Source organism: Trichosurus vulpecula, chromosome 2 (assembly GCF_011100635.1).
Source record: "Trichosurus vulpecula isolate mTriVul1 chromosome 2, mTriVul1.pri, whole genome shotgun sequence".
NCBI lineage: Eukaryota > Metazoa > Chordata > Mammalia > Diprotodontia > Phalangeridae > Trichosurus > Trichosurus vulpecula.
Window position 1 is genome coordinate 384,967,536 of NC_050574.1, and position 27,377 is coordinate 384,994,912.

Below are 27,377 nucleotides of genomic sequence, written 5' to 3' on the forward strand. Positions count from 1 at the left end.
AAGTCTATGCCCTCAGGGAACTTACAATCCAGTAGGAAAGAGAACACATTTTCATGTAACACATTTTAGTCTACTGCCTCCCCTCTCTTTCTGTGCTCAAAGCAGGGTAGGGCTTTGAGCTGGCAGAGAATAGATAATTACAGGAAATGACCAGCTGCCTTGAGGGAATGCCATGATCAAGATTAAGAATACCCTGGGTATTGCCTGACAGTTGACTTCTTATTATTTTTTTTCACCCTGCTCTGTGACAGCCTAGCCAAAGATAAAGGTGGTCAAACTCCAAGCTGAGACCAGACAGCTGAGTCTGGGGAAAGAAAAAAACCCTCCTGTATTCCAGTGTGCACTGGATCCCAAGTTCATCCTCTTCCTGAATTGAGGGGGTGAGTCCAGTGATTCTACTCTTCCATCTGATCTGCCCAGTTGCATTTGAAATCAAACTTCCCATGGAAATTGTATTGTTTACCCCACTACTCATGGGAGGTCTCAAACTGTATATTTCCCAGAATACTTGAGTTCAGATTGATTCTAAGAATCATTAGGCAGCTTATTGGAGTGGATAGAGTGCTAGACATGGAGTCAGGAAGGCCTGCATTCAAACCCTATCTCAAACAGTAGTGGCATGACTTTGGGCAAGTCATTAACCTCTTGGAGTCTCAGTTTCCTCATTTTGCAGGTGATATTTACAGGTTAGACTAAGGTCTCTTCCAGTTCTAAATCTATGATGTGATGTCTTGGGGAAATGGGACCCTCCCAGGGTTAGGAAAATGGTGGTCTCATAAACTACTTCATAGATATTTTATTTTTTGTGGTTGTTTTGGCAGCGTGGCATATAGCACTTTTTGGTCAGGCTGGCAGCATAGTGTACTGCAGAGGTATCAGTGTTGGCAACAATCATGAGTGTGGCCCAAACCAGATGAAAATGCAATTGGAAAACATACAACAAAATTATTAAAAATACAATAAAAATAATATTATTTTAAAAATTAAATCAATATGCAATCTGCAGGGATCTTTATGTATGGTTTAGTGGTCCTATTTTTATTGGAGTTTGACACAATTGGTATAGAGGATAGCGAGCTAGCCAAGAAGACCCAAGTTGAAATCCTGCATCTAACACATACATCTTCTAGCTGTGTGACCCTGGGTAAGTCACTTAAGGCTTATTCCCTCAGTTTCCTCATCTGTAAAATGGGGTGGTAATAATAGCACCTACCTGCCAGGGTTTTTGTGAAGATTAAATGAGATAATAAATGTAAAGCACTTGGCATAGTGCTTGGCACATACTAAGCGCTAGCTGTTGCAGTAGATAAAGAGCCACATCTGGAGTCAGGAAGACCGGAGTTCAAATTTGGCCTCAGAGACTTACTAGCTGTGTGACCCTGGGAAAGTCACTCAACTCCATTTGCTTCAGTTTCTTCATCTATAAAATGAATTGGAGAAGGAAATGGGAAACCAGTCAAGTATCTTTGTCAAGAAAACCCCAAAAGAGATAACAAAGAGAGTCATATACAACTGAAAACAACTAAATAAAATGTAAATGTTAACTATTGTAATTATTATCATTATTATTAAGGAAACCAGTTATATTGATATACATTTATCAAAGTATGGAAAAAAATTCTTGGATCCCAGGTTAGGAACCTCTGTAAAGACTAATAAATAATAGACTCAGTCTTTATGCCTTTTTATGATATGACATTTATTTGCTTATCTGTCATATACTAATAGGAGTAAATGCTGAATTCAGGATGCAAGTATGTTTGTCTGTTTCTGTGGGAATTAGGATCCAGTATTGCCAAGGTCACATCAATAGGCTTCACTGAAATACAAGTTTAAGAAGGAGACAGAGTTTGCCACTAGAACAGGGCTCAAAAAATGAGCCAGTTTCTGATTTGTGTGTGAATCCATATTCTCCTGGATAATAAGTTCACGCTACCCCAGAGAGAGGGGGAACAGGGGATAAATGTTAAGACTCGCTGACAACCACAGAGAAATTCATACTTACTTAGCATTTCTACCTATTGGGGGTGAGTACTAACTACCAGGGTAAGTGCAGCACTGCCAGCTACTAGATCCTTTTCCCCTCTACAGGATAAGATGATTAGCTATCAACAAACCCTGGTTGTGAAATACATGGCTTTTTGGGTATGCTACCCCAAAAAAAGAATTACTATAAAGTCAGAGGAAAGTTCCAGACAGAGTGCTTTAAGAAACTTGAGGAGTGATTACTTTCATTTGAGGTAGGGAGAGTAGGTAGAAAAATGAGGGAAGCCTCTAAGAGGTATCATTTGAGCTGAACCTTGAAGGAAGATGAATTCAACTGGCCTGGAGAGGTAAGAGGGAAGGTGTTTCAGATATGTAAGATGGGCTGGCTAAATACATGAAGTACATGGAGGGTTTAATAGGGCTTTTTTCTTTCCTCTCTTCTCACTGAAATTCTTTGTCTTGGAACTTCCTGTGGCACAAAAAACATGTTTTGAATAAGTTTTCTCTTTACCTGACTTAAGCCCCACTCAGAAACCTAACCTGGAAGTTTTGTTTTTGTTTTTACTGGACGATCTAGGAGTCTGGCATTACCTCCTCCACTTAAATTCAAGAAATATCTAGATGCCAGGATTTGCAGGCCCTGGGGATACAACAACAGTAACATAGCAGTCCCTGCCCTCAAAATGCTTACATTCTTATGAGGAGTGTGATAACATATCCAAGAAGCAATATTCAAAAATCAAAGTGTGCTGGCTTACATATGAAAATATTTTATTAGGTTCTACTACAGAGAGTAAAATCCTTAAACATCTTATCATATCCCCAAGTCCATATATATGTCTCTGCTCTATGTCCTCTAGAATCACAATCTCAGAACTTGAAAGCCTTAATATAGTTGATTCCTCTCATTGCAGTAAGTAGGCTGGAATCACCAGGGTATTTATACTTTGGTATAATCTAGGTGTCAAAGTGGATAGAGTACCTGGCCTGGAGTCAGAAAGACTCATCTTCCAGAGTTCACATCCAGCCGCAGACATTTACTAGCTGTGTGGCCCTGCGCAAGTCACTTTGCCCAGTTTGCCTCAGTTTCCTCATCTGTAAAATGAGCAGGAAAAGAAAATGGCAAACCATTCCAGTATCTTTGCTATGAAAACCCCAGATGAAAACATTAAGAGTCAGACAAGACTGAAAAATGACTGAACAACAACAAATCACGATTATGCTGGGTTTGGGAGAGAAAACATTCTTTTATCTCATGCTTCTTAGTTTCAGATAAAGACTCAGCGGCAAAGCTCCTGAGGTTGCTATTTTTTTTTTTTTGGAGGCAGGGCAATTGGGGTTAAGTGACTTGCCCAAGGTCACACAGCTAGTAAGTGTGTCAAGTGTCTGAAGCTGAATTTGAACTCAGGTCCTCCTGACTCCAGGTCTGGTACTCTACACACTGTGCCACCTAGGTGCCCCTATTATTATTATTTTTTTTGAGGGCTTTCTTCCAAAGTGATCCAGCAATGATGAATGGGAAGGTGTACAGAAAAGTGGAAGGGGGAAAATGTCGGATGAAGATTCTTTTTCCTTCATACACACTTTGTTTTATAACTCTCAAATTCACTTATGATGAAGTATTCCCTCTCTGTGATGTTCTTTCCCCAATTAGACTGCAACTCCTTAAGAGTAGAGACCCTTGTTTTGTCTAAATTCTCCCTCTCTCCTAGTTCCTGGCACAGTACTTTTCATCTAGTAGGCCGTCAATAATGTGCTCCTGATGATAACATATTCAGTTAGCGTACCCTACACCTCAGCTCTGACTGATGGTCCTTTTTCTAACTTTTACCAGGTAGAAGATGAAGAAGAGGTATCTTTTCCTAGAAACCATATCCTACCTCTCCATGAGCAACAGGGCCATTTCAGCAAAGCCTCATTTTACTGGAGTACTTCATGCAAATTGAGCACATACATCGCAGAGAGGGCCTGATAATTATCCTAGGTTACCCCTAAAACGTTGGATTGTATTGTTATGGTTATTATTACATAGAAGCGCATCCACTGGGAACTCCCTCCTACATAAGTATTGTCTATGACTCAGAACTAAGTTCAGCATATTGCCCTACCTTATGAGTCCCAAAGCGATTCTGTTTTTGTTTGTTTGTTTTGAACCTTTCATTTGTCTTCTCTAAAACCCTTACGTTAACTCAACATCTCTTCTGGATAATTACATTTTCGACTTATCACTACTTGGACTAATTCTGTTAAGTACTTCCGATTTCCTTGCACAATTCCAGCTGCGTTTCATTTTCCAGATCAGCTGGTCTACAGTTGGGCCCCATTACCCCCAGTATTTTGTGTGGAACTTAACACCCACAGAGATTTCACATCGCTTTGCTTGTCTGTAAGATTTTCATCCTGTTATTGTTTATGCTGTTCCTCTCCTGAACCCCTCCTTCCGCTCTCTCTGTTAACTTATTGGAAGGAAGCCCAGGTTCCCCGTGTCCTCCCCCCCCCCCAAAATCTGAAAACAGTTTCACGGTTTGCATCTTTTCTAAAAGCCACTTCTGTTTCTTAACCTCTGTATGAGGATTTAGTTGGGGTTCCCAGTGATAAGCAGGTTTTTTTTTTTCGTGTTTTTTTTTTTTTTTACCTCCCAGACAAAGACCCCAGGTTGGAAAATCCTTGCAACAGAAGGACCCAATTCTCCAGCATCCGTCCCCCGGAGGGCTTAGGGATATCGGGAAAGAATATTTCAGTTGGTCCAGGCTGGCTAGTCCACCGGGTGAGTGGAGGGTCCCCTTGAAGCCTGAATCCCACCCCTCATTCCCGCCGCGGGAAGGATCTGGGAACGCGGAGGGAGGGATGGGAAGAAGGCGGAGGGACTTGGGAGCTGGGACTGGACTTCCTCTCCCAATTCCGGAACTGTGCGCTGGGGAGAGGCAGAAACACGGAAACCCAACCTGCTCCTACGGTTGAAGCAGCCCTTGGCTGGCGACGCCTCCCAGCCGACAGCTGGGAGGAGCTCGGGCTTGGGAGCGCAGCCCGGGGAAGCGCGCTGGGCTCCAGCAGCAGCTGCCGGTGCCTCGGCTTCTTGGGCGCTGCTGCACCCCTTTCTCTTTCCCTGCTCCTCTGAAGAAGCAGATCGCTGCTCCCCGAAAGGTGTAACTCCCAGCCCAAGCCCCAGCCACGCTCCCTTCGCCCTAGTGAGCGGGGACCGACGCGGGGCTGCAGTCCCGGAGAGAACCCGCACTCCTCCTCCCGGAGCCGGCTGCAGCAGACGGGACGAAGGGGGTGGGAGTGAGGGCTGTAGGGGGCGGGCCAGGGCCAGGCCCGGCGGGGGACGATGTGACCAGCGGGGCTGCTGGCTGGCGGGCAGGGGGCGGAGCCGTAAGGAGCCGCGGGATTCCGGGGCGAAGGGACAGAGGCAGCAGCCCCGACGGGACAGAGGGGACGGCGGCAGCGGCGGCTGCGGCCGCAGTGGGAGGCGTGGAAGATGTGGCTGAAGCCGGAGGAGGTGCTGTTGAAGAACGCCCTGAAGCTCTGGGTCACCCAGAAGAGCAGCTGCTACTTCATCCTGCAGCGCCGGAGGGGCCACGGGGAAGGCAGCGGCCGCTTCACGGGTAAGCGGCACGAGCCCAGGTGCTCCCCAGGGAGAAGGGACGGACAGCCGGGGCAGGGCCACTGGGTAGGGTCGAGCTGAGCAGCGGGTTGGGGACAAAAGAAGGTAGCTTTGGAGGTCAGGAGTGGGAGCTTGGATACTGGGCAGACGGCGGAGCCCAAAGCTTTTGTAGCTAAAAGGGACGACCCCCTGGAGTTTGCCCCCGCCTTGGGCTGCTGGGCAAAGCCGGGGAAGGGGGTTGTTGAATCCCGTAGGCTGCCACTGGTCAGCTACCTCGTAGTTGCGAGTTGTTGGGTTGGAGGTGAAGGAATCACTGGCTGGCTCTTAGGATTTGGGATTTCCTTTCGAATTGCAGTTGCAAAAACCCCTTTAGGCTATGGTGGGAGAGGTCTGGCCGGTGGAAGGTTTCGGGCTTAGAACTAGGCGGCCCAACTTCATCGTAGAACCGCAGGAGGAAAACTGCCTTTCGAGTAAACAAGAGTTTGATTGTGGGCCTGAGTGAGAGAGATAGGCAGGAAGAAGCAGGAAATTCGGTTTCCACCTGTGCAGGTGCGTGGCGATAACCCCCTGGGATGGAGCGTGTGCAGTCTGCCCTAGGGCCACCCTTTGAGGAAACTTGGGTTAGCGTCTCGCAAAGGATAACTCGGGTTCCCAGTAGGATCCTATCTGGTTCAGCCCAGCCAAGAAAACAGAGGAATTAGGTTCACCTAAGAGGATTGCTAAACTTTTTTTGTGTGGGTGGCTCATGTGGGAGTGGGTAGCTCCAGACTTTCACTTCTGTATGCCTCAATACAAAGGTACTTATGGACTTATCACAATCGCGAGGGAGGGGAAGCTGAAGGAGTTGCTGTACTGTCATTTCTAAATCTAATCTTCCTGATTGCAAAATGAAACGGTTTAACTTTTTTTTTTTTTTTGCTTTAGTTTCCCCTAAGGGATGATCTGAGAAAAAATTCTGGATTGCTAAAAAAAAAAAAAAAATTTCAAATTAATACAATAGGAAGTAAACTCTGTGAGGATAGAGCATAATTTTTTTTTAAATCTATCTCCAGCATCTAGCACAAAGCCTTGAATTCAGAAGGTGATTACTAAACATTTGTTGAATGAAGAGACAAAGGTGTGTTAAGAAATGCCATATAAAAACCAAGGGAATTGGTCAACAAGTTTCATCAGCTGGATATAACTGTAGGAACAGCTGTGTACTAGGTGCAGTAGGGGATGCAGAAGAAGTATGAGGACTATAAAATACATGAGGAAATGAGATGAAAAAACTATACGGTTGGAAAGTTTTGTGATACAGGTATTCAGAGAAAGGAGTTAGCATTGTGGGTCAGAGTACTTTACTTGTAGGAATATGACTTAAACTGAGCCTCTAAAAATGAGTAGGAGTTGATAGGTGGCAAAGATCAAGGATAACATTCTAAACCGGGGAAAGGGACACTTTCCATGTTGTTGCTCATGCCATATGAGTGGGAGGGGTCAGTGGGAAGAATTATCTGTCTGAAGGAAAGGAATTAGGTTATTTGTGTTGGAACATAAAGTTAGATGCTAGACAAAGGAGTTTAGACATGATAAAAAGAACCATGGGCAGGTAGGGGGAAGTGGATAGAGTGCCTGGCTGAGAGTCAGGAAGACTCATTTTCTTGAGTGCAGATCCAGCCGCAGCCACTTATTAGCTATGTGTCCCTGGACAAATCACTTAACCCTATTTACTTCAGTTTTCTGATTTGTAAAATGAGCTGGAGAAGGACATGGCAAACCACTCCAGTCTGTTTGCTAAGAAAATCCAAATGGCATCACGAAGAGTCAGACATGACTGACAAAAAGACTGAAGAACCACAAAAATGAACCATTGGTAGGTCTTGAAGAGAGAGGAGTTCTTATTATTCAGAATGAATTTAAGGAGACAGGAAAGATTAGATTTGGGAAGACATTCTCTTTAGGCTATGTAACTTGAATATCAGCTTGGAGTTAAGCATGATAGCTCTTTTTAAACATTGGCGGGCTGCTCAGGATTTGAGTTACATGGAAAGTTAAAAGTATTTGTTCAAACAAGAACTATTGGGGAGGGATAAGGGAGGGAAGCTATGAGACTTCCTATTGACTTACCAAGTTGTATAGCATGAAACACATTATCGGTTGTCCAGTAATAATTAATGATAGACTCAAAGCAGTTTTGAAACATTAAGACTTTGTTACATTCAATGCCCTTGAATCCATCACAGTGTTTCTCCAGGCCTGGGTCCTAATTGTTTCTTGATTATAATTGTGAGAACAGTCTAGTGAACCTCTTAACAAGTATAAGTGGTAGTATTCTCTTAGGATCATAGATTTAGAGCTGGAAGGGACAGAGAAGTCATCTAGATCAATCTTCACATTTTGCAAATGAGAAAACTGGAGCCCAGAGAAATTGAGTGACTTTACTGGAGTCACACAGCTTGTATGTATCAGAGAAAGGATTCGAATGCATGTCTTCCTGATTCCAAGTCCAGCACTCCACACCACACTTGTCCAAAACAAACACACACACACACACACACACACACACACACACACACACACACACTCCTAAAGAACAAAACAAATAAAAAGAAACCAGAGGCAGAGGGTGTTGAGGGTGTTGGCCCTAAGAATTGAAAGAACTCAGGTTTCCTGACTGTTTAATTTCCTAGGGACACAGTGTACCATGTTGACCTTAATGATGGCACAGTGCTTTTCAGTTTTAGGCCATTCACTTTTAGATATGAGACTGTGAAACAAATTGCACTTGTTTTTTAGTTGGAGAGACCCTGAGTTATCAGGTCAGATTGTCCTTAAAGGGAACCTTATGCTCTAACATAGAGTAAGAGAAACATTACTGTTATGAAGGTTTGAGAAATGATAGGAGTTTAATCTGGTAACATTAGAGACCTCAGAAAGGAAAGAATACTCTTGATAAATTTTGACCGAAATTCATTCTTTTAAACCCTAAAAATCTGGAGGAAGGTATTTAGAAAAATGAAATTTGAGAAATTCCTTGACTTTTGCTCAAAGTTAGGGGAGAAATAGACATGATTCAAGTAGTACTATGGATAAAATGTAAATAGATAATTATGAAAAAATAACCCTGTACTATAGGTACTCTGAGACTAGGGGCAGCTAGGTGGCCTGGATTCAGGAAGACCTGAGTTCAAATGTGGCCTCAGACACTTACTAGCTATGTGACCCTGGGTCATTTAACCATTTTTGCCTCAGTTTGCTCATCTGTAAAATGAGCTAGAGCAGGAAATGGCAAACCACTTTGCCAAGAAAACCTCAAATGGGATCATGAAGGGTTGGCCACGACTGAACAACATAGAAGTAGGAGTCAGAAGACCTGGGTTTTAGTGCCGATTCTTCCTGTGACTTTGGAGAAAGCTAGCTTTCCTAAGCTTCAGTTTCTCATCTGTAAAATGAGAGGGGTCGATGAGATAGTCTCTTTGGTCCCTTTTAGCCCCAATCCTATATGTCTTCATTTTTATATGGTGCTGAACTTTACTAGGGGATTATGGTGGGAAAGAGAAGAGAGTGTTGCCGGAGCAGAAGTGCTGGCCTGGAACAGTAGGGGAAATGGTGTGATTGGAGATCAAATAATAAAGAATGAATGAATTTAGGAGAAGTAAAGACCTAGGGAGAAGAACAAAGAGAGATAAAAGATTATGATCATATTAGAGTTCTTGAACCCGGAAGCAGAACACTTGTGGGGGATGGCCTAGAGATGAGGATCCTCTTCTTTTATAACCTTTACTTTTTTTAGAAAAAGAAAAAAATAACAAGGGCTGAGGTAGGTGAAGGGGTAATAAACTTCATCTTTGTACTACTGTTTCTCAGGCAACAGAATAGGAAAATTCGTCTTTACCCTCCAGGGTTTACACTTCCTTCTTCCTAAATTTGAGGAATTAGAAGAGGCCAGTGACAGTCTTCTTTTGTTCTTCTACCTTGGCACTCACCTTTGGGGGCAGGAGTACCACAGACTTCCTAGGTGTCAGTGAAAATGTAGAAACACTTCCCCCTCACCTCATTAAATATAAAAGAAGTAGGTTTAGCATAAAAGAGGCTGCCACCCTACAGGTCAATTCTTAAGTTCAGAGTGCCGAAATTAATGGTATTGGTGCATCCAAAGGGGAATAAACAACTGTGCAATATTAAGTTGGCCATGGTGCCAAGCACCTAGTTGGACTCTTAAATAATTTTAAAATTCAGGCAGCCCTAGGATTATATAGTGTGCTAGGAATGAGCGTTTTGGAGAAAACAGAGAAATTAGTAGGTCATGATTTTCTTCTACCCCACCCCTCTAGTTTACCACAACTATTTAGAGTGTCTTATAAAATGAAAGAGCTCTATGCTCATCTATCAGAGACCAGGTCTGCCCTTTTGAAAACTTTCTTGATTTTATCCTCTCGTGCTTTCAGTATCTGTATTTCTGTGCCCTCTAGTAGCTTGATAATATGAATTGATCTTTGGGCTATTTTCATTGTGTCCTTCAGAATGCTTATAGTAACCCTTTGTTCCTGATCTTGTCTTAGACCATACTCAAAGGGGTCTGTAATCTCTCAATTCCAGATATTCCCTCCAGAAGTATAGATCATAACCCATCTATGCCTGCCCATCCTGTGTACATCTTGTCTATGTCTTCCCATGAAATTTCCCTATGGTGTCCAACCAATATTTTGGGTACCATCCTTAACTTGTTTGGGTTTTGTAAGGATACCAGTGAAATACCATTGGTTGTTCATTGGTTCTATATGACAACCTTATCTAATCTTGGTATTATACTTTTCTTTGATGACATATTTTATGCTTCCCCTTTTTAATTTCCTGTTTTGAGCATGTCATGATTATCTCCACCATGCTTAACTCAATTCTTTCGTTACTTTGGTATTCTAGACAACTTCGCTGGAAGAAAAATGTTTTTGTTAAGAAGATGGGCCCTCAGTGTGTGGATTTATTTTGATTGATTATGCTTATTTATTGATAATGGAGGGCTTAAATTTTTTGTGGGGAGAGTTTTATTGATATTGATAGAAACAAGAAAAGATGGGAAAAAATAGGAGCATCCATGAGGTTTTTTTTTTTAAGATACAGAAAAGAACAGAAGGAGATTCAGAAGGAAACAGAGACAAGTGTGACAGCTTTGAAAACAACTTGCTGAATTTATATCTACTTTAAAGAAAAAAGGGCCAAACCATGTGTGGTAGAGATTTGTGGCATCACCTGTAAGCCTTTTTCTGTTCTTTTTTCTATGTGGAAATGCTCATGTTTGCAGCTGTTTGTCAAATTCAGTATATTAAAATAATTAAAATTAAAATAGGAAAAACATGGGCCTTTGATTCAAGAAAAAGCTTGGGCTCCTTGAAGGAACTTAGAACTTCCCAAAGGCAATACAGCTCTCACTTTCTCTTGTTCAATTCTGGAACCAACTCCTTTGAGCAATATGATTTCCAGTAAATTAAGACCAAGCTGACTGTAATTTAGATCACTGGTGTCAAACTCAAATAGGAATGAAGTCCACTAAATCATACATAAGGATCCCTGTAGACCACAGATTGATTTAGTTTTAAAATGCAGTATTGTCTATGTTTTATTGTATTTCAGTATTTTGTTGAGTATGTCCATATTACATTTTAATCTAGTTCACCACCACCCCCTCCCCACCTCCAAGTGTTGTGGGATACCACATTTGACCCCTCTGATTTAGATTATTTCTTAAGCATTTTTAAAAATGTGGTACAGTGACATTATGTAGCATAGTAATAAGGAGAGAGGCAGAATGGGGAATGAGTCCTAACCTCCTGCACACACTGGCTTTCCTGTGTTACCCTGGGCAAGTCACTCATACTCTCAGTGCTTCAGGTTACTCTCTCAGACTATATATTGCCCACAGATTGCAAGTGGAGTAGAAAGAAGGGCAAGAAATTCCCTCCATTGATGATTTAAATCACAGGTCTTTCTGAACTAATCAGATCATCCCTGGGTCCTACAATAGTGCTTTCATACACATGACATACCGCATTTCATTTGAATGCAGCAAGAGTAATGTATTAATAATTATCTAATAAAAATTATCTAATAAAACACTTCATGCACTGATTTTCTCAGTTAATCTTCTTGTAGCATTTAACATGGTTGACCCTACTTTCCTCAGTATACACAGCTCTTGGGGTTTTCCTGATGCTGCTTTCTCTTGGTTCTCCTCTTGTTCCCCAGACTCTTTTGTCTTGCCTCTCTAACTGGGGGTGGACCCTCAGTTTCTAACCTGGACTCTCTTCTATTCTCTTAATATGCATTCAGTGACCTTGTCAGCTCTATGCAAAGACCTTTGGAATATATAAATCTAGCCCTAGTCTCTCTGTTGAGGATATTTTGAATTGTAAGTCCCATTGGTATCAGTGGGAAAAAACTCAATACATCCAAAACAGAACTCTGTCCTCCTGTCCTCCAATCCGCCCTATTCCATACTTCTCCATGCTGTCTATGAGAATAGCATCTTCCCAGTCATTCATGTGTGGCTCTCCTCTTTTCCTTAACCCCATGTTCAATCAGTCACCAAGTTTTGTTGATTCCATTTCTACAACATTTTCTCACATCTGTTCCACTTTCATGGTGACCACCTCACCTTTGTTTTGGTCCTTACTGCATCTCTCCTGGACTGTTAAAATAGCTTCTTCATTGGTTTCCCTTTCTCTCATCAATCCATCTCTCTCCACAGTTGCCAAATATCCCTAAAGCACAGGTCTGACCAAGTCACTTCCCTGCTCGATAAGTTCTAGTGGTTCCCTGTTGTCTTGAGGGTAAAATGCAAACTCCTTATTTTGTTATCAAAAGTCTTTAATCTGACTCCAGCCTACCTTTCCAGATTTCTTACGCAGTATTTCTCTTTACACACTCATGACTTCCAGCCAAACTGGACAGTTTGCTGTTGCTCACACATGACATGCCAACTTTTATCACTCTATCACTGCACTGCCTGGAATGCATTCCCTCCCCATTTCTGCCGTTGAGAATACCTAGTTGTTTTTTCTCAAAGCTCAGCTCAAACTCAGTCTCCTACATGAGAATTTAGCCATTTCTTTTTCCCCTGCCTTAGATGCCAGGGCCTCCCTTGTATTTACTTTCTACTATTCTTAATGATCTGTGAACATGGTGTTCCCCTCACCCCAGTAGAATGTCAGCTCTTTGAGGGCAGGGGTTGTTTTGATTTTGTCTTTGTTTCCCCAGCCTAGAATAGTACCTATGATATAGGTTGTTGTTGTTTGTCCTTTGTGTTCGAAAAGAACCAGTGACACCTGACTATTTGCCTACATCATATGGGTACATATTAAATAGGCATTTTAAAACTGCTTGTTTGTTTAATTTATGCCATGATAATAATCCAATTCTAGATTTTGAGCCAGCAAGAATCTTAGAGGTTACTAGCCAAACCTCTCGTTTCCTTGGTTGATGATGAAACTGAGACCAGAGATAGGGAAGTGACTTCTCTAAGCAATGTGTGTGTGTGTGTATAAAACATACACACACACACATACCTGTCTATCCATATTTACATATATATTATAGATAGATAAATAGATAGATAGGTGTGCATGTGTGTGTGTGTGTGTGTGTGTGTGTATGTGTGTATGTAGGGATTGGTCCTCTGATCCCTCATTCAACACTCTTTCCACTATACCACACACTGAGTTGATGGTGTTGATTTCATTGTATGCCCTAAGGCACATAGCATTTCCAAAGAGAAATATTTCATTAGATGCTTGGATCATCAGGCTTATTTGCTATGCTTGTGATAATCATAAGCTAATAGACCACAATGAAGGTAATTCTAGCTTGATAATTGTCTTTTTTGAACCATCTGTTGCAACTCATGAAGAAATAGAGAAATTGAATGAAAACTAGTTTGGAAGACCTTTTCAGGTATACTTTGCTTTGATGGATCTGTGATCCTACTGATAAGGGTACTCCTATAGTATACAGAATGGCATCCCCCACATCCTGTGGGGCTTTTGCCCATGTTTTCCCATAATTCCTACACAGAGGCTCCCTCCAATATTCTGGGGGCCTTCCTCTAGATTCCTTGACATTGTAAATGTACCAGAGGAGCGCACAGACTTTCCATCACTTATCCATTAGTCTGGAGGGAAAATTGGGAGAGTTCAGGTGAATTCCTGTATTTACTCTTCCATCTTGGCTCTGTCCTTCACACTTATCCTTTAGTCTTGCTACACTTCTGTCTCACCACTTTTTGCATTTATGTATCCCTCTAGTAGAATTTTCACTAATTTTTCTGTATCACTCTTCATTAGTTATGTGTATCAGCCTGCTCATGACATGCCAATGATTTTTCAGAGACCCACAACTCTAAATCTTTGGTGACTATGGCATTCCATGACTTATAGCCACCTAGCATCACCAGAAGAATATTGATGTTAAAAAGATAGACCTTTCTACTATACAATTTCCCAAAGGCAATCCAGTCCTCTTTCTTCCTCTGATTCTATTCTGGGTCCATTGTCTATACAAGACAGATATATTGATATATCTACTCTGTGGTTCACTGTCCAATCGCAATATCATAGTCTGAGCAAATAAGTACTCTTCATTCACTTGGATTTTTTCTCTGTAGATAATTAACGTGAAATCTTCTGTGTGATTATGACTCTCTATGTTCCAAGGCTAGATTTAATCAGCATAATATCATCTGCAAAAAGAAGCATCTGGAGTGCCTCTATATCTATAGGGAGTTCTTCTTTCATTTGGACTGTTCTGGACAGCTTCTATGACAGTGGCAAATACCTTTTGGCAAATGTGTCTTCCTTATTTTATACCTAGATTAATGTTAAAAATCTAAGGGTTGTTGAATAAACTATTATATCTTTCAGGGAATGTCATATGATTTTAATATGTGCATGGGTGATGAGTAGGATTGGAAGTGCGTAGGTGGCTAAAGATTTTAAAGATATATAGGGGTGCTCAAGAGCAACTCAGTATTTGAAGACCTGTGTAGTCTTTTAAATTCTAAAACCTGATAGGGAGCAATGGATGAACAGAGAAAGCTCCATTTAGCATTGCTAACCTAGGGTGCTTCTCTTTTTGAATTCTGGTGGCCAAAGGACCCCTTAAAAAATGAAACCAATGAATTTCCTTTCCTGGTGTAAACATTTTCCATAATCATTGTTGTATATTAACACAAAAATTGAATAGCATTCTGCATGTTTGAGTGACTCCTCAAATTGGGAGAGACCTGTGATTGCAGATAAAGAATTGTTACAATAATAGCTTAATTTCTGTAACACTTAAAGGGGTGATTGACATAGATGATTTCATTTTATGAAATCATAGATGATTTCATAGACATATTGACATAGATGATTTCATCTTATCTGTAAGGTAGGGTAGGGTAGCACAAATGCTACTTAACCCCATTTTACAGATGAGGAAACTAAGGATGTCATGAGAAAGTTGAGTGACCTGCCCAAAGTTACAAAACTTGAGTGTAGACCTAGGGGGTGAGCCAAGGTCCTCTGACTCTGAATCCAGCTTTCTCATTTCTTTATCCTTCCTGTAATAAGAAAAATTCACAGTCGTGGAGTTAGAATTGAGAAAGATTTTCTTCCCAGTTGTAAAGTTGAAAGTTTTGTTTTTGTTTTTAATGTATGGAATTAAGATAAGCATAAATTGTGCAAGAGCCAGTTCTATCTGTTATTTGGAGAGGTCCCATTCTAGCTCTACTTGACTCCATTTAGCATCAGAGTAATAATAATAATTCTTATTAATAAGAATAGAAATTTACATAGTATGTTAAAGTTTGTGAAGCAAAAATGTACATTATCTCATTCAAATTTCCAACAACCTTATGAGATTAGCTACTAAAGGTACAAGTAGTATCATTCACATTTTACAGCTGAGGAAACTGAGGCTCAAAGAGGTTAAGTAATTTGCCCAGGGTTACACAGCTCACAAATGTGTGAGGAAAAGTTTAAGTCCAGATTTTCCTAGCTCCAGGTCTAGCTTTCTATCCCTTATGCCCGCTGCTCCTCATAGGGTAATTTGTGTTCTGTGCCAACAGGCACACATTCTTTGAGCTAACTGGTGATAAAGTAATGCCAGTAATTTGAAAGAAAACCAGAATCATTTCCCCAATAGAAGTAACAGCCATAAATATTGTTTATTACCCATCACTACTTCAATCTGAAACTTATCAATTCTTGTTCTCTACCTCGTGTCCTATGGGAGGTATGCAGTGCATGAAAATAAAACAACTACCCTTTAAAAATATAGTCTCCTCCAGGGTCTATTCTGGCTGCTGTAGACAAAGAGTGACTAATACATTGCAGGCACTCAATAAATATTGATGAAAAACAATCTTAAGCCTAGGCTTGTTCTGTTTTTAAAATCAAATTCCACAGTATTTCTTTACCTTTTTGTTTCTCTTATTTAAAAAGCTTCTTGCCACTAAGAAAATTACTTGTGGATAGATTGAGTTGAAAAATAAGAGAAAATGTGCTGGCCATTCAAAAGGAAAGTATATGGGCACCTTAGAAAATGGTAACATAACTTTATTTTAGTTTTTAGTACAAAGCACTCATTTTCTATTGGTCAGCCTGGTGGTAAAAAATATTAGATTAGGATTCAGTCCTGGCTGTGTTGCTAGTGTGCGATGTTGTACAAAAGTCACAACCTCTCTGAGCCAATTTCTTGTCTGTCAAATAAGGAGATTTAAACTAGTTTTCCTCTCTGAGTTCCCTTATAGTGCTAATTCCTATGATTTAAGTTTCTCTACCATTACCCTTTCCTTAATACAGTTAGTTCAACTGCTCTTTCAAAGTCCAACTTCACTTTAGGAGTAGGAAGATATTTTAGTAACAAACAGGAAAAGGTGAAGGCAAGAGACAAAGCAATCTAGTAAGCTTGTTTGACACAAAGAAGCCAAATAGAGAATTTGATTTAAGAGAAGATAGTTGAATACATGATGGCCTCAGTTTACACATTACTCTTTAAAAGATTTGGTCTTCTTTCTTCTGCAATGGAAAGGTAACACAGTCAGAAGATGAGCTTATATTCTTCAATCTACTGTTAAGGTACTGGTGTGTGTGTGCGTGTGTGTGTGTGTGTGTGAAGATGTTTTTCCTCTTTTGTACCTATTTAGTATTCAGTAAGATAAACATATTATGTAGAAGACAAGGGCACATTATAATTATTTAGAGGATTTTCTCTTGCTGCTCCTGTGGAAAATGTTCTTCAAAAAAGATAATATATCTTAAGGAAAAATTTTTAATATGTAATATGTCCTCCCTCTGCTATATCATTTGTTTTTTATGCAATTTGGCTTTGAGTTCACAAGATTTTTGACACATATTCTTTAGTTTTTTCTCATGAAACTACATTTTATTTTTGACAAAATCTATTTTCTTAAGACTAACCTTAATTATAGCCTGTTGGCTTTTGAAATTTTAATTAATTTTCAAGAAACAAGTATTTACTTTCTCTCCTTTGTGACAAATATATGTAGTCATACAAAACAAATTCATCCATTGGCTGTATCCAAAAATTCGTGTCTCATTCTGCTTCCTGAATCCATCACCTCTCTGTCAAGAGGTGCATAACATGCTTTATTATTGTTCCTCTGGAACTGTGTTTCACACCACCCATTTCCCAGCATTAGAACACCCTGTGGTGCATTTCTGTAAGGACATGGATAAGAATCACACAGGATGGGCAGGCATGAATAGGTTTGGATCTCTATCACTGGAATAACCGCATTGAAATGACACATTGTGGTTGGAGTCTCTTCTAAGCCACCAGGTACCAAAGGCTTTTTTTGAGTCCATTTGTGATTCCTTTTCATGCTGCCTTTTTCTACCATGCTGCTTACTATGGAATGGGGAAAGGTGATAGAAACTTGATTGTTAGATAAAAGTTGAAGGTCCAAGGCCTAGAGACCTCTGATTTTCCACGTGATACCTCTATTTATACCAGGAATGCTAGCACCAACATGAAAAGCATCCCTCCCCCCCCCCTTCCTTTCTTCTCCCTTTCCCTTTTCTCTTTTCCCCTCCCCTCCCTTTCCTTTCTCTCTCCTCTCTTCCTTTCCCATCCACTCCCTTCCTTTACCATCCCATCCCCTCCTCTTTCCTTTTTTGCCCTTCCCATTCACTATGGGGAAATATATTCCTTTTTCTTTTTAAACTTTCTGTGCTAGGAATACTTATCACCCAGTATCCGCCAACTTCTTCATGATGTGTAATGATACAGAAGCTTCTGGGGGATATAGCTCTCAAATAGGACATGCTCCTTTTATGTCAATTTTTAAAAATTGGATTGTAATACTTTCAGGCATATTTTTCTGATACATTTATAGTAATTCCTATTAATATTAGTAGTTATTTGAATATAATTTATATACCTTCCCTCATTACAAAACCAGCAACAACATATTTTTTCATTATCCTGGGCTTGAGACTGTATTTAGGATGGTTGAGATTGCAAGGAGTTTCAGTGATAGGATGGTAGCTACAAATGTGTATTAGACAAAACAGAAGATGATTAGGATAGATCAGGGGTGGAGAACCTGCAGCCTCAAGGCTACATGTGGCCCTCTAGATCTTCAAGTGTGACCCTTTGACTGAATCCAAACTTCACAGAGCAAATCCTCTCAATAAAAAGATTTGTTCTGTAAAGCTTGGACTCAGTCAAAAGGCTGCACCCAAGGACCTAGAAGGCCACATGTGCTCTCAAGGCCACAGGTTCCGCACATCCTGAACAGACCCTGTCTGAATGGCAATGCTAGCTCACTGGAGTTAGAGTTGGTTTGCCTGCCAGAGACAACACATGGGCTGATTATCATTGGTTCATGGATTCATTGCTTGCTGCCATGTTTTCTGCATGATCATTTTTGAATTACTCTAAGAGTCACTGGCATGCTCTTCTTCCTTGAGGTACTTTATTTCTCTGCTCTGTACCCCCCACCCCGCCACATAGATGATATACTAAATGCAAAGGGGTTGGAAACCTCATAACTTTCATGGAAGATAGCTGATCACTGTTCATAGAATTAGGTACTGTATTTTCCCCTCTGTTCTGAGCTTTGTTGTTTTAAATTATTTTCTTTACACGAATCCTATCATACTAAGCATATAATACTACTGTTATTTGGCTCAGTCTCTCCCAAGACATGGGAGAAAACATTATACGTGAGCTGAGGGGTGAGGTAAGAATTTCAATGCTAACAATTATTTTTCCCTTTCAAAGCATCAGGTATGGAATTGTGTAGATATCAAAAATACTAGTATAGTACTTGAGGTGACATGAAAGTAGGTTTAATTTTCTTTGTTGCTCTAAAACTTCTCTGACTTTCCCCTTTATCCTGAGGGTAGGCTGCTTGGAGGAAGGAGTATTTCATTTTTGTATTGGTATCCCCAGCACCAAGTACAGTGCATTGCATATAGTAGACATTTAAGAAATGCCAGTTGATTAATGGAATACCCCTAGGCCAGTATTTATGGGTTCCATCAGTATATTTCAAGTCTAAAAATGTTATGTGGCTAAACTAGAGTAAGTATAGTATTTGAAAAAGGGAAGTATGTTATGTGTCTATGTGTACAAAATACAAATATATACATATATGTATGTGGGGCAGCTAGGTGGCTCAGTGGATAGAATGCTGAGCCTGGAGTTGGCAAGAGTCATCTTTCCAAGTTCAAATCTGGCCTCTTACTAGCTGTGTGATCCTGAACAAGTCACTTCACCCTCTTTGCCTCAGTTTCCTCATCTGTAAAAGGAGCTGGAAAAGGAGATAACAAACTACTTCAGTATCTTTGCAAAGAAAACCCAAATGGCATCACAAAGAGTCAGACATAACTGAAAACTACTGAATACATGTATGTATATATTATATGTGTGTACCCAATTTTAAGAAAATCTAGTATGCTAAAGACCCAAATGAATCTAAAAACAGATGTTAGAATTTTTGCTTTATAAGAAGGTCTGTGCAAAGTTCCTTTAAAAGGGTAGCTTTTCTACTGCTTATAAAGTTATTTATTTACAAAAATTTGATGGTCTGCTTTGGGTCAACTGAGGTACTGTTGTGTTGTTTAGGTTCATGGAGGCGGGTGGGAAAGGTGGGACATGGGGATAAGTAGCCAGAAAACAAGGTGTAGGAATCATTGTTGTGCACACAGGGAGTACACAAGCTGAGAAAGTAAATTTGTGATACTGTAATGTTTTCAAGATTAACAGAAAGGACTAAACTAGCTTGTCTGTGATTAGCAACAGTTAGAATGGTATGTCGCTGGTGCTTCACATACTGTTTAGACTTCATATGTTTGTCTTCTCAGTACTACATATTTAGCTTTTATAAAGTATAGCACACATGGGGCATGTCTTCACAGAGTCTTCAGATCTTTTCCAGAAATGCTTCTAATGTCGCATATTTTTATTTACTTCTAATTCCAATGCCTCTTCACTGAGAGGCCTTTAGTCTTCTGGGAAAAGAGTCTTTTTTTCCCCTGATAGAGGAGCTAGTTTTAGAGACAAGATAATAATTTTTTGCCCCCTTCCATTTTTTTTCTAGTAAATGCTTAATAAATGCTTGTAGACTTCTTGTTGATTCCCACCTCCATTTCTGACTTATTTTCACAGATTGTAGTAATGAAAAACATTTAGCCTGTTGTTCAAAAAGAATAGGGCGTCCTCAGTACTATAGTATTTTTAACCTTCACTTGGAAAACTTTTTTCCCAAATAAACATAACCATTAAAAGTACTTTGCCCCTTTTAACTTTGGACTTTTAGCAGTTTGGAATTATGCCCCCAAACTCACTAAATTCTGCATGCCCTTTGACCCAAAGATAGCACTACTCGGCTTATATTGTAAAGAGATCAAAGACAAAGGAAAAAGGACTCATATGTACTAATATGTTTATAGCAATTTTTTTGTTATAGCCAAGAACTAGAAACAAAGGTGCCCATCATTTGGAGAATGGCTGAAAAAAAATTGGCATATAAATATAATGGAATATTATCATGCCATAAGAAATTATTGAAGGGGCTGATACCCAAGAAACCTGGGAACATTTATATGAATTGTTCAAGACTAAAGTGACAGAACCAAGTGAAAAATGTATACAACAATGTAAAGAAAAGCAACTTTGAAAGATTTGGGAACTCAATCAGTGGAAAGACTAACTATGACTTCAGAGTACTCAGGATGAAACATGCTGTGTACCTCCTGACAGATGAGGGACTCAAGATGCAGAATACGATGATTTTTTTCAGGCATAGCTAATGTGGGAATTTATTTGCTTGTCTGTATACATTTGTCACTAGGAATTTTTTCTTCCAGTGGTTGAGATGGGAGTGAAAAGGGAGGATAGGGATGGGGTAGCAAAAAAAAGTCAGTCAAAAACATTTATTAAGTGCTTACTATGTGTGCTAAACACTGGGAGTATAAAGGAAAATCAAAAGTAGCCCCTGCCCTCAAGAAGTTCACATTCTTATAGACGAGACAACATGCAAACAACTAGGTACATTCTCTCTCTCTCTCTCTCTCTCTCTCTCTCTCTCTCTCTCTCTCTCTCTAACACACACACACACACACACACACACACAACTCTTTATATATAACAACTATGTACCTTCTTTCATATGTTATTTATATTATGCCATAGTGTTGTAACAATCTTGCTAGCAGCTGCTGTGGCAGTGTAAGGTCCACCAACAACCAGCACCCAGAAAGCTGCCAACGCAAGTTCTTTTGATCTGCTTTACTAAGGAAAGCAGCATTAAGGGATTAACAATCTTATTTCAAACCAATATACAAATATCATTCACTTAGTTCAGGGGGAAAAGCCAGAACCCTGCACTTCAGAGCAAATACAAACAAATTACAAACATCAACAGACAGACTTTGTCTGATTCAAATCACAACACATAGTTACCAGTGCCAACTTCTGGGCTGCAAAGCTGGGGGGCAGTTCACAGCTTGCCCAGAGTCTCAACACTCCTTCCATGAGTGTGCCCCAAAAGTCAAATGCCAAGCTCTCCTCGATTATATCCTGTTTGGAGCCCTGAGGGCTCTGACCTCACCCAGGCTGGATATGGGATAGTTCCCCATCCCCTAGTATCACATCATATACAAGTCAATGATGCCCAATTGTCTCTGTGCCAAGACAAAAAGATCCCATTTTATCTGCCCCATTCAAACAAAGGCCAGAATCATTAAAGGCACTTAAGAAAAGCAAAAAGTCCCACCTTAATTACTATTAAACATATATACACCATAATGTATTGTAGAAATGCCCATTTTATTTGGTATTTAAGTTCAGAATGAAATAAAATAAATTCAAAATAAGCCTCCCCCACAAATTTTAGACTTTTAATTTCACAATTTCTGGCACTTTCCTTTTTTTGTCCAAGAACACAAATAATGTAATCTTTATGGAAGGAGTCTTTGTACCTGCATGACTACATATTTCAACTTACGTAAACTTTTTGTTGCCAAAATACATTTTAGATAATTGTTTCTGCCTTCCCTTGCCTCAACCATATTCTTTTAAAATTGAAGTTGGTTAAAAATATATGTGATTTAGTCAGTAAATAGCTTGTGTGTTTAGCACTGATCAAGGCACAATTGGGCTGTATTAAAATATCATTATAAAATATCCCTGTCTTTGAGGAGTTTTTATTCTAATTCAGAAGATGTATAGAAAAGAGAATGATAGAAGAAGGTACTAAAGATTTTGGCTAAATACCAAATACTATGGGAGATCATGGAAATCAGAGAATCATACAAGCTAGAGTGGACTGGGAAGACTTTGTTGTTTTTTTTAAATTTTCATGATGATGGCAAAGGCTCTATTATGGTCAAAACATTATGCAGTGTCCTTCTCTCTCAATTAAAACTATTATGAAGCCTTCTTAGTTCCTCCCAAGCCATGCCCTGGAAATGTGATAATTATAGTATATTCATATATTCCAACTTCAACTCTACTCTGGAATCAACCCTTATGAGCCATATGCTGGGTGGGGGTACACTTCTGCACTCCCCATCCGCTGCCTTCTGGCTGAGGAAAAGTGTGTTTCATACTCTATTCTCTGCATCCAAGATTGGTCATTGCATGTAATCTGAAATTCAGTGTTGTTTTCATTTGCATGATTATAGTAATCATACTTATTTTGGTTCCCCCTTGCTCTGTATCAGTTCATAGAAGTTCTCCTGTGTTTCTGAATTCTTCAGATTTATTACTGTATGATTATATGCATATGCCACATTTTATTCAGTTGCTCCCCACTCAAGGGGTAGCTACTTTGTTTCTGGGGTTTTTTTTTTTTTTGGCTTCCACGAAGCATATGGCTAGGAATATTTTAGTAATGAGGTACAGTGCACAGAACACAGGTTTGAAAACAGAGGAACTGGGCTCAAATTCTATAGGGCCTGACCTTTATCATCCATAAAATGAGGGAGTTAGCTTAGATGACCTGTGAAAATCTCTTCAAGCTCTAAATCTGTATTCCTTTGTCCAGGGACTTTTTCAAATATATACTTCTGCATTCTTATGTGTAAGGTATAATTTAAAATGAATGTACTAAAACATATGTGCATATTTTGCTGCTATGGACCCCATGAATTAGTAAGGGGATCTACATCTGTTTCCACAAAGCCTTTTGCATAGTCACTAGATTTCTTTCTTATTTATATTTAACCATACAATCTAGTAGAGACTTTAAGCAGAAAGAAGGTAGGTTTTAACTCCTGAAATCTTACTGATACTTAAATTCTCATGTAGGGTAGCTTTCCAGAGACCATAACATGTTGACAAATCTAAAAGTACAACTTTGAAGGAAATCTATTGAATGTTGTGACTCTTGGCTGGCCTCAGAGATATATTGACATCTCAAACCTCTTCCAAATTTGTTCTTAGTTAAGGAGGTATCATTGTCTGTATCTATCATTTTGAATATCTGGCTACGCTCCTCATTTCTTCCCCTTTATGTAGAATCTCAGTAACCAGCCCTTGTTTGATTGGAATGAGGGGGATTCATTTTCACATTTAAAAATAGCTGCACCAGCTGCTGGTTTCAAGCCCTCTAGTCACATGGGAGGAGCCTTTCATGGCTGGAAGCTGTGAGCATGAAGTCCAGTTGCCAATAAGCCCAGTGCATTGTTATTGTGTCTCTGTAAGCAATCATGGTCTCACAGAAAATTTTAGAGCTAAATGGGATTTTAGAAATAATATAATCCAACCCCCTCAGGAAATTGTGGTCCAGAGAATTTTAGCTAGTTGCCCAAGACCAAACAACTGCTTATGTTCTTGAGGAATTATGTGAATATAAACATACCAATAGTTGTAACTAGGTTGAGGTTAAAGGAGCTTTGATTCAAGGTGATATTTATGGTAGTAGTGGTGATAGTGATAGAGGAGGTGGTAGGGGAACTTTATTATTGCTATCCTTGACTCTTTATGGGCAGCTAGGTGGCTCACTGGATAGTGCCAGACCTAGAATCAGGAAGACTCATCTTCTTGAGTTCAAATCTGGCCTCAGCCACTTATTAGCTGTGTGACCCTGGGAAAGTCACTTCACTCTGTTGGCCTCAGTTTCCTCATCTATTAAATGAGCTGGAGAAGGAAATGACAAACCATTCCAATATCTTTGCCAAGAAAATCCCAAATGGGGTCATGAAGAGTTGGACAGGATTGAAAATGACTGACCAACAACAAAATTGTACATCTGTAGGCTTGTGCTCAACCCCAAGGATCCAATTATAGAAGTACTCTTCTTCTGAGATCTTCTTTACCTCATGGAAAGGGCCTGTGTCACTAGAGAATGGCCTGCCCTCTCTCCTGGTATGACTCCATGGCCAAACTGATCTCTGCATCAGTGATGTGAAGCTCAAATAGACATGTGCCCCTAAACCTTATGTAAGCTTCCCTGAGAAAGGCATATTGATTTAGAAAACCACATGTTAGTATTATCTTTGTTTTACTGTGTTTTTATTTATTTTGTTAAATATTTCCCAATTACATTTTAATCCAGTTCAGAGTACACTGGAAAGAGTCTTTGAGGCCCTATGTTTAACACCTCTGCTCTACAGCTGTGGGGTCAAACTCAAATAGAGGCAGATTCCTGGAGGCTACAGAACAACTTTTTGTTGTTCTTGCTGTGGTTCAGTTATTTTTCGGCTACATCTGACTCTTTGTGACCCTATTTGGGGTGTTCTTGACAAAGATATTGGAGTAGTTTGCCATTTCCTTCTCCAGCTCATTTTACAGATGAGGAAACTGAGGCAAAAGGGTTAAGTGACTTGCCCAGGGTCACACAGGTAGTAAGAGTCTGAGGCCAGCAACATTACCTTTGGATTATTAATGGCTGTCTAATTTAAAAAAAATTCTGGTGTTTTATATTACAAAGACTTCCTTAGCCCATTTCTGTGTGTGGTTTTATCCTTCCAAGTGTAAAATGATTTACAGTGTTCATGTACTTGCAAGCCAGAGACCTTGAAGTGATCCTTGACTTCAGTATCTTTCACAATCCACCATTTAATCAGTTGCTAAATCTCATCAATTCTAACTCCATAGCCTTTCTCTTTTCCTTTTCAAACTCAGGCAAGCAACCATAACCTTAGTTCCTCATCAACTTTTGCCAGGGCTGAATAAATATCTGACTATTCTAATATCTTCCTATCATAAGCCTCCAGTCTTACAATTGCTGAAGTAATGTGTCTAAGGAACACATCAGACCACATCATTCCCCTGCTTTAAAACTTGTCAGTGGCTCCCTATTGCCTTGGGCATAAATATAAACTTCTTGGCTTCTCACTTGAAAGTCTTTCACAATCTAATGCCAACTTGCCTTTTCCCGGATCATTTATTTTGTGCTCATTGCCTTGACGTGGTCTTATGTTCTAGACAAATTGGACTAGTTGTTTCCCAAACTTTATATGCTGTAGACATTCCTTCATGCTTGGAATGTATCTCTACCTTCCCTTCTTTTCTAAGGCTCAACTTGGGTGCCTTCCCTGATTTCTCAGTACTTGAGACGATAAGCTTTCCAAAAGCAGGGATTTTGTGGGTTTGCAGTCTTGCTTATTCCTAGCACATGCAGGTGCTTAATAAATCTGCAGTAATGTTTTTCAGATTTTTGAAGCACAAGACCTGGAAAATGCAACTCTTTTCACAATTAATTTTCCTTAATTGTTTGTCTTACATATTCCTAGTGGAAAGGAGTGGCAGTGAATAGTAAGTTTAGGAATGTATGGTATTAATGTTTTCAGAAATCTTAATTCTGACATTAGGTGGCCTGATGAGCCTTGAAGGCAATGGTTTGCCAGATAAAACTTGTAGGTTAGAAGATCTGTTGGGCAAAGGAGTTGCCGGAAGATCATTTGATTATTAGGATGATGAATGTGCTTATCATATATTTGGTCTTTTTTTCTAATGTGCATAAAATATCATCACATACAAAAGATGTGAGGCTACTTCCTAGTGATCATGTGTGTTTCTTTGTATTTTGGTACTTGTATGAGGATTCATAGGTTGGCATAGAATGGGAGGATGATGAGAGAAGGACTATTCTCCTTAAACCGTGTTTTGGGGAAATTCCACTGTGTGAGAAATTCAGCATGTCTTCAATTCCCTTTGATTCCCAACCTCATCACATGAAACTCTGGTTGTTTTAGAATAGGGGTTCTTAGATTTTTTTTCATCATAGACCCTTTTGAATACCTAGTGAAGCCTATGGATCACTTCTCAGAATGTTTCAAATGCATAAAATAGATAGGATTACCAAGGAAGTAAAAGGTTAATGAAAATAAAGATTTATTTTTTTTCACATCCAAGTTCATGGGCTCCCTAGAATTTACTCATAGATTCCATAGGGGTCCATAGTTCCCTGGTTAAGAAGCCCTGCTTTAGAATGATAGCAAGAGACTATTAAAACTCCATCCAAAGGTGTACTAAGAAAGCTGGAAAGAATTATATGAAATAATAGAAGGCTAAATAAGAATGAGAAGAATGGAGAATATATGAAGTCCCTCCATAGAAGAGGAAAAGGGAATGACAATTGAATCCTGATTGGGGACATAGGTGAAATGATTTTTTTAAATGGGTATGATATCTTATAAATTGAAATGAATTAATTTGAATGTAAACATCTAAAGCTTAGTCAGCTGTATTGGTATCTGACTTTTAATCTTTGAATAAAACCTTTTTTTTAAGTCCTCTAAGGTACCATTTAAGGAACACTCCATTGGTCTCCTCCTAGTGGCTAGTGACAGTATCACTGTATAATAGGGTTTAGAGCAACAAGGGACCCTATCTAATCCAATTCCTTCATTTTACAGATGAGCAATTGTAAGAATAGTAACAATGATCATAGCTGATAGGTATACAGTGCTGTGTTCTTTCTGTGTGAGAAAGAGGACCAAATCTTTAGGATCTAAGAATGGCCACACCAATCCAGATCATTGGTTTATACAGCCCAGTGTTTAGTAATGGACAGTATCACTGAAGAATAGCTTGCTGGGAGGGTTAGAGGTTACACTTTTGAGGTTAGAGCTGTGTCTCTGAACATCCTTAATCTACCCCATGGACATTTCATTTCTTAGTTTATGGAAAACTTTCTCAAAGTTCTTTGTTTTGTTTTTGTTTTCCAATTAGTGAAAGCTAATTACATATATTTTCTTTCTGCTGGAAAGAAAACAGTCTGTCTCTGTCTCTCTGTGTTTATGTCTTTCTGTCTGTCTCCCTCTCTCTCCATGGGCAGCTAAATAGAGTGCTG

General features: G+C 39.7%; 1 protein-coding gene across 2 annotated transcripts in view; it reads left to right on the forward strand.

Annotated features, from left to right (window-relative positions):
* The first annotated feature begins 4,948 nt into the window (after positions 1-4,948).
* The window catches only part of TBC1D8 (TBC1 domain family member 8), a 130,381-nt gene continuing 107,952 nt past the window's right edge, over positions 4,949-27,377 (forward strand). The window contains exon 1 of one of the 2 annotated variants that reach the window (XM_036742558.1): positions 4,949-5,591. In XM_036742558.1, coding sequence (XP_036598453.1) covers positions 5,465-5,591 — 127 coding nt within the window. In that variant the 5' untranslated portion in view covers positions 4,949-5,464. The remainder of the gene's footprint in view (positions 5,592-27,377) is intronic. The other variant, XM_036742557.1, reaches the window with a different exon arrangement.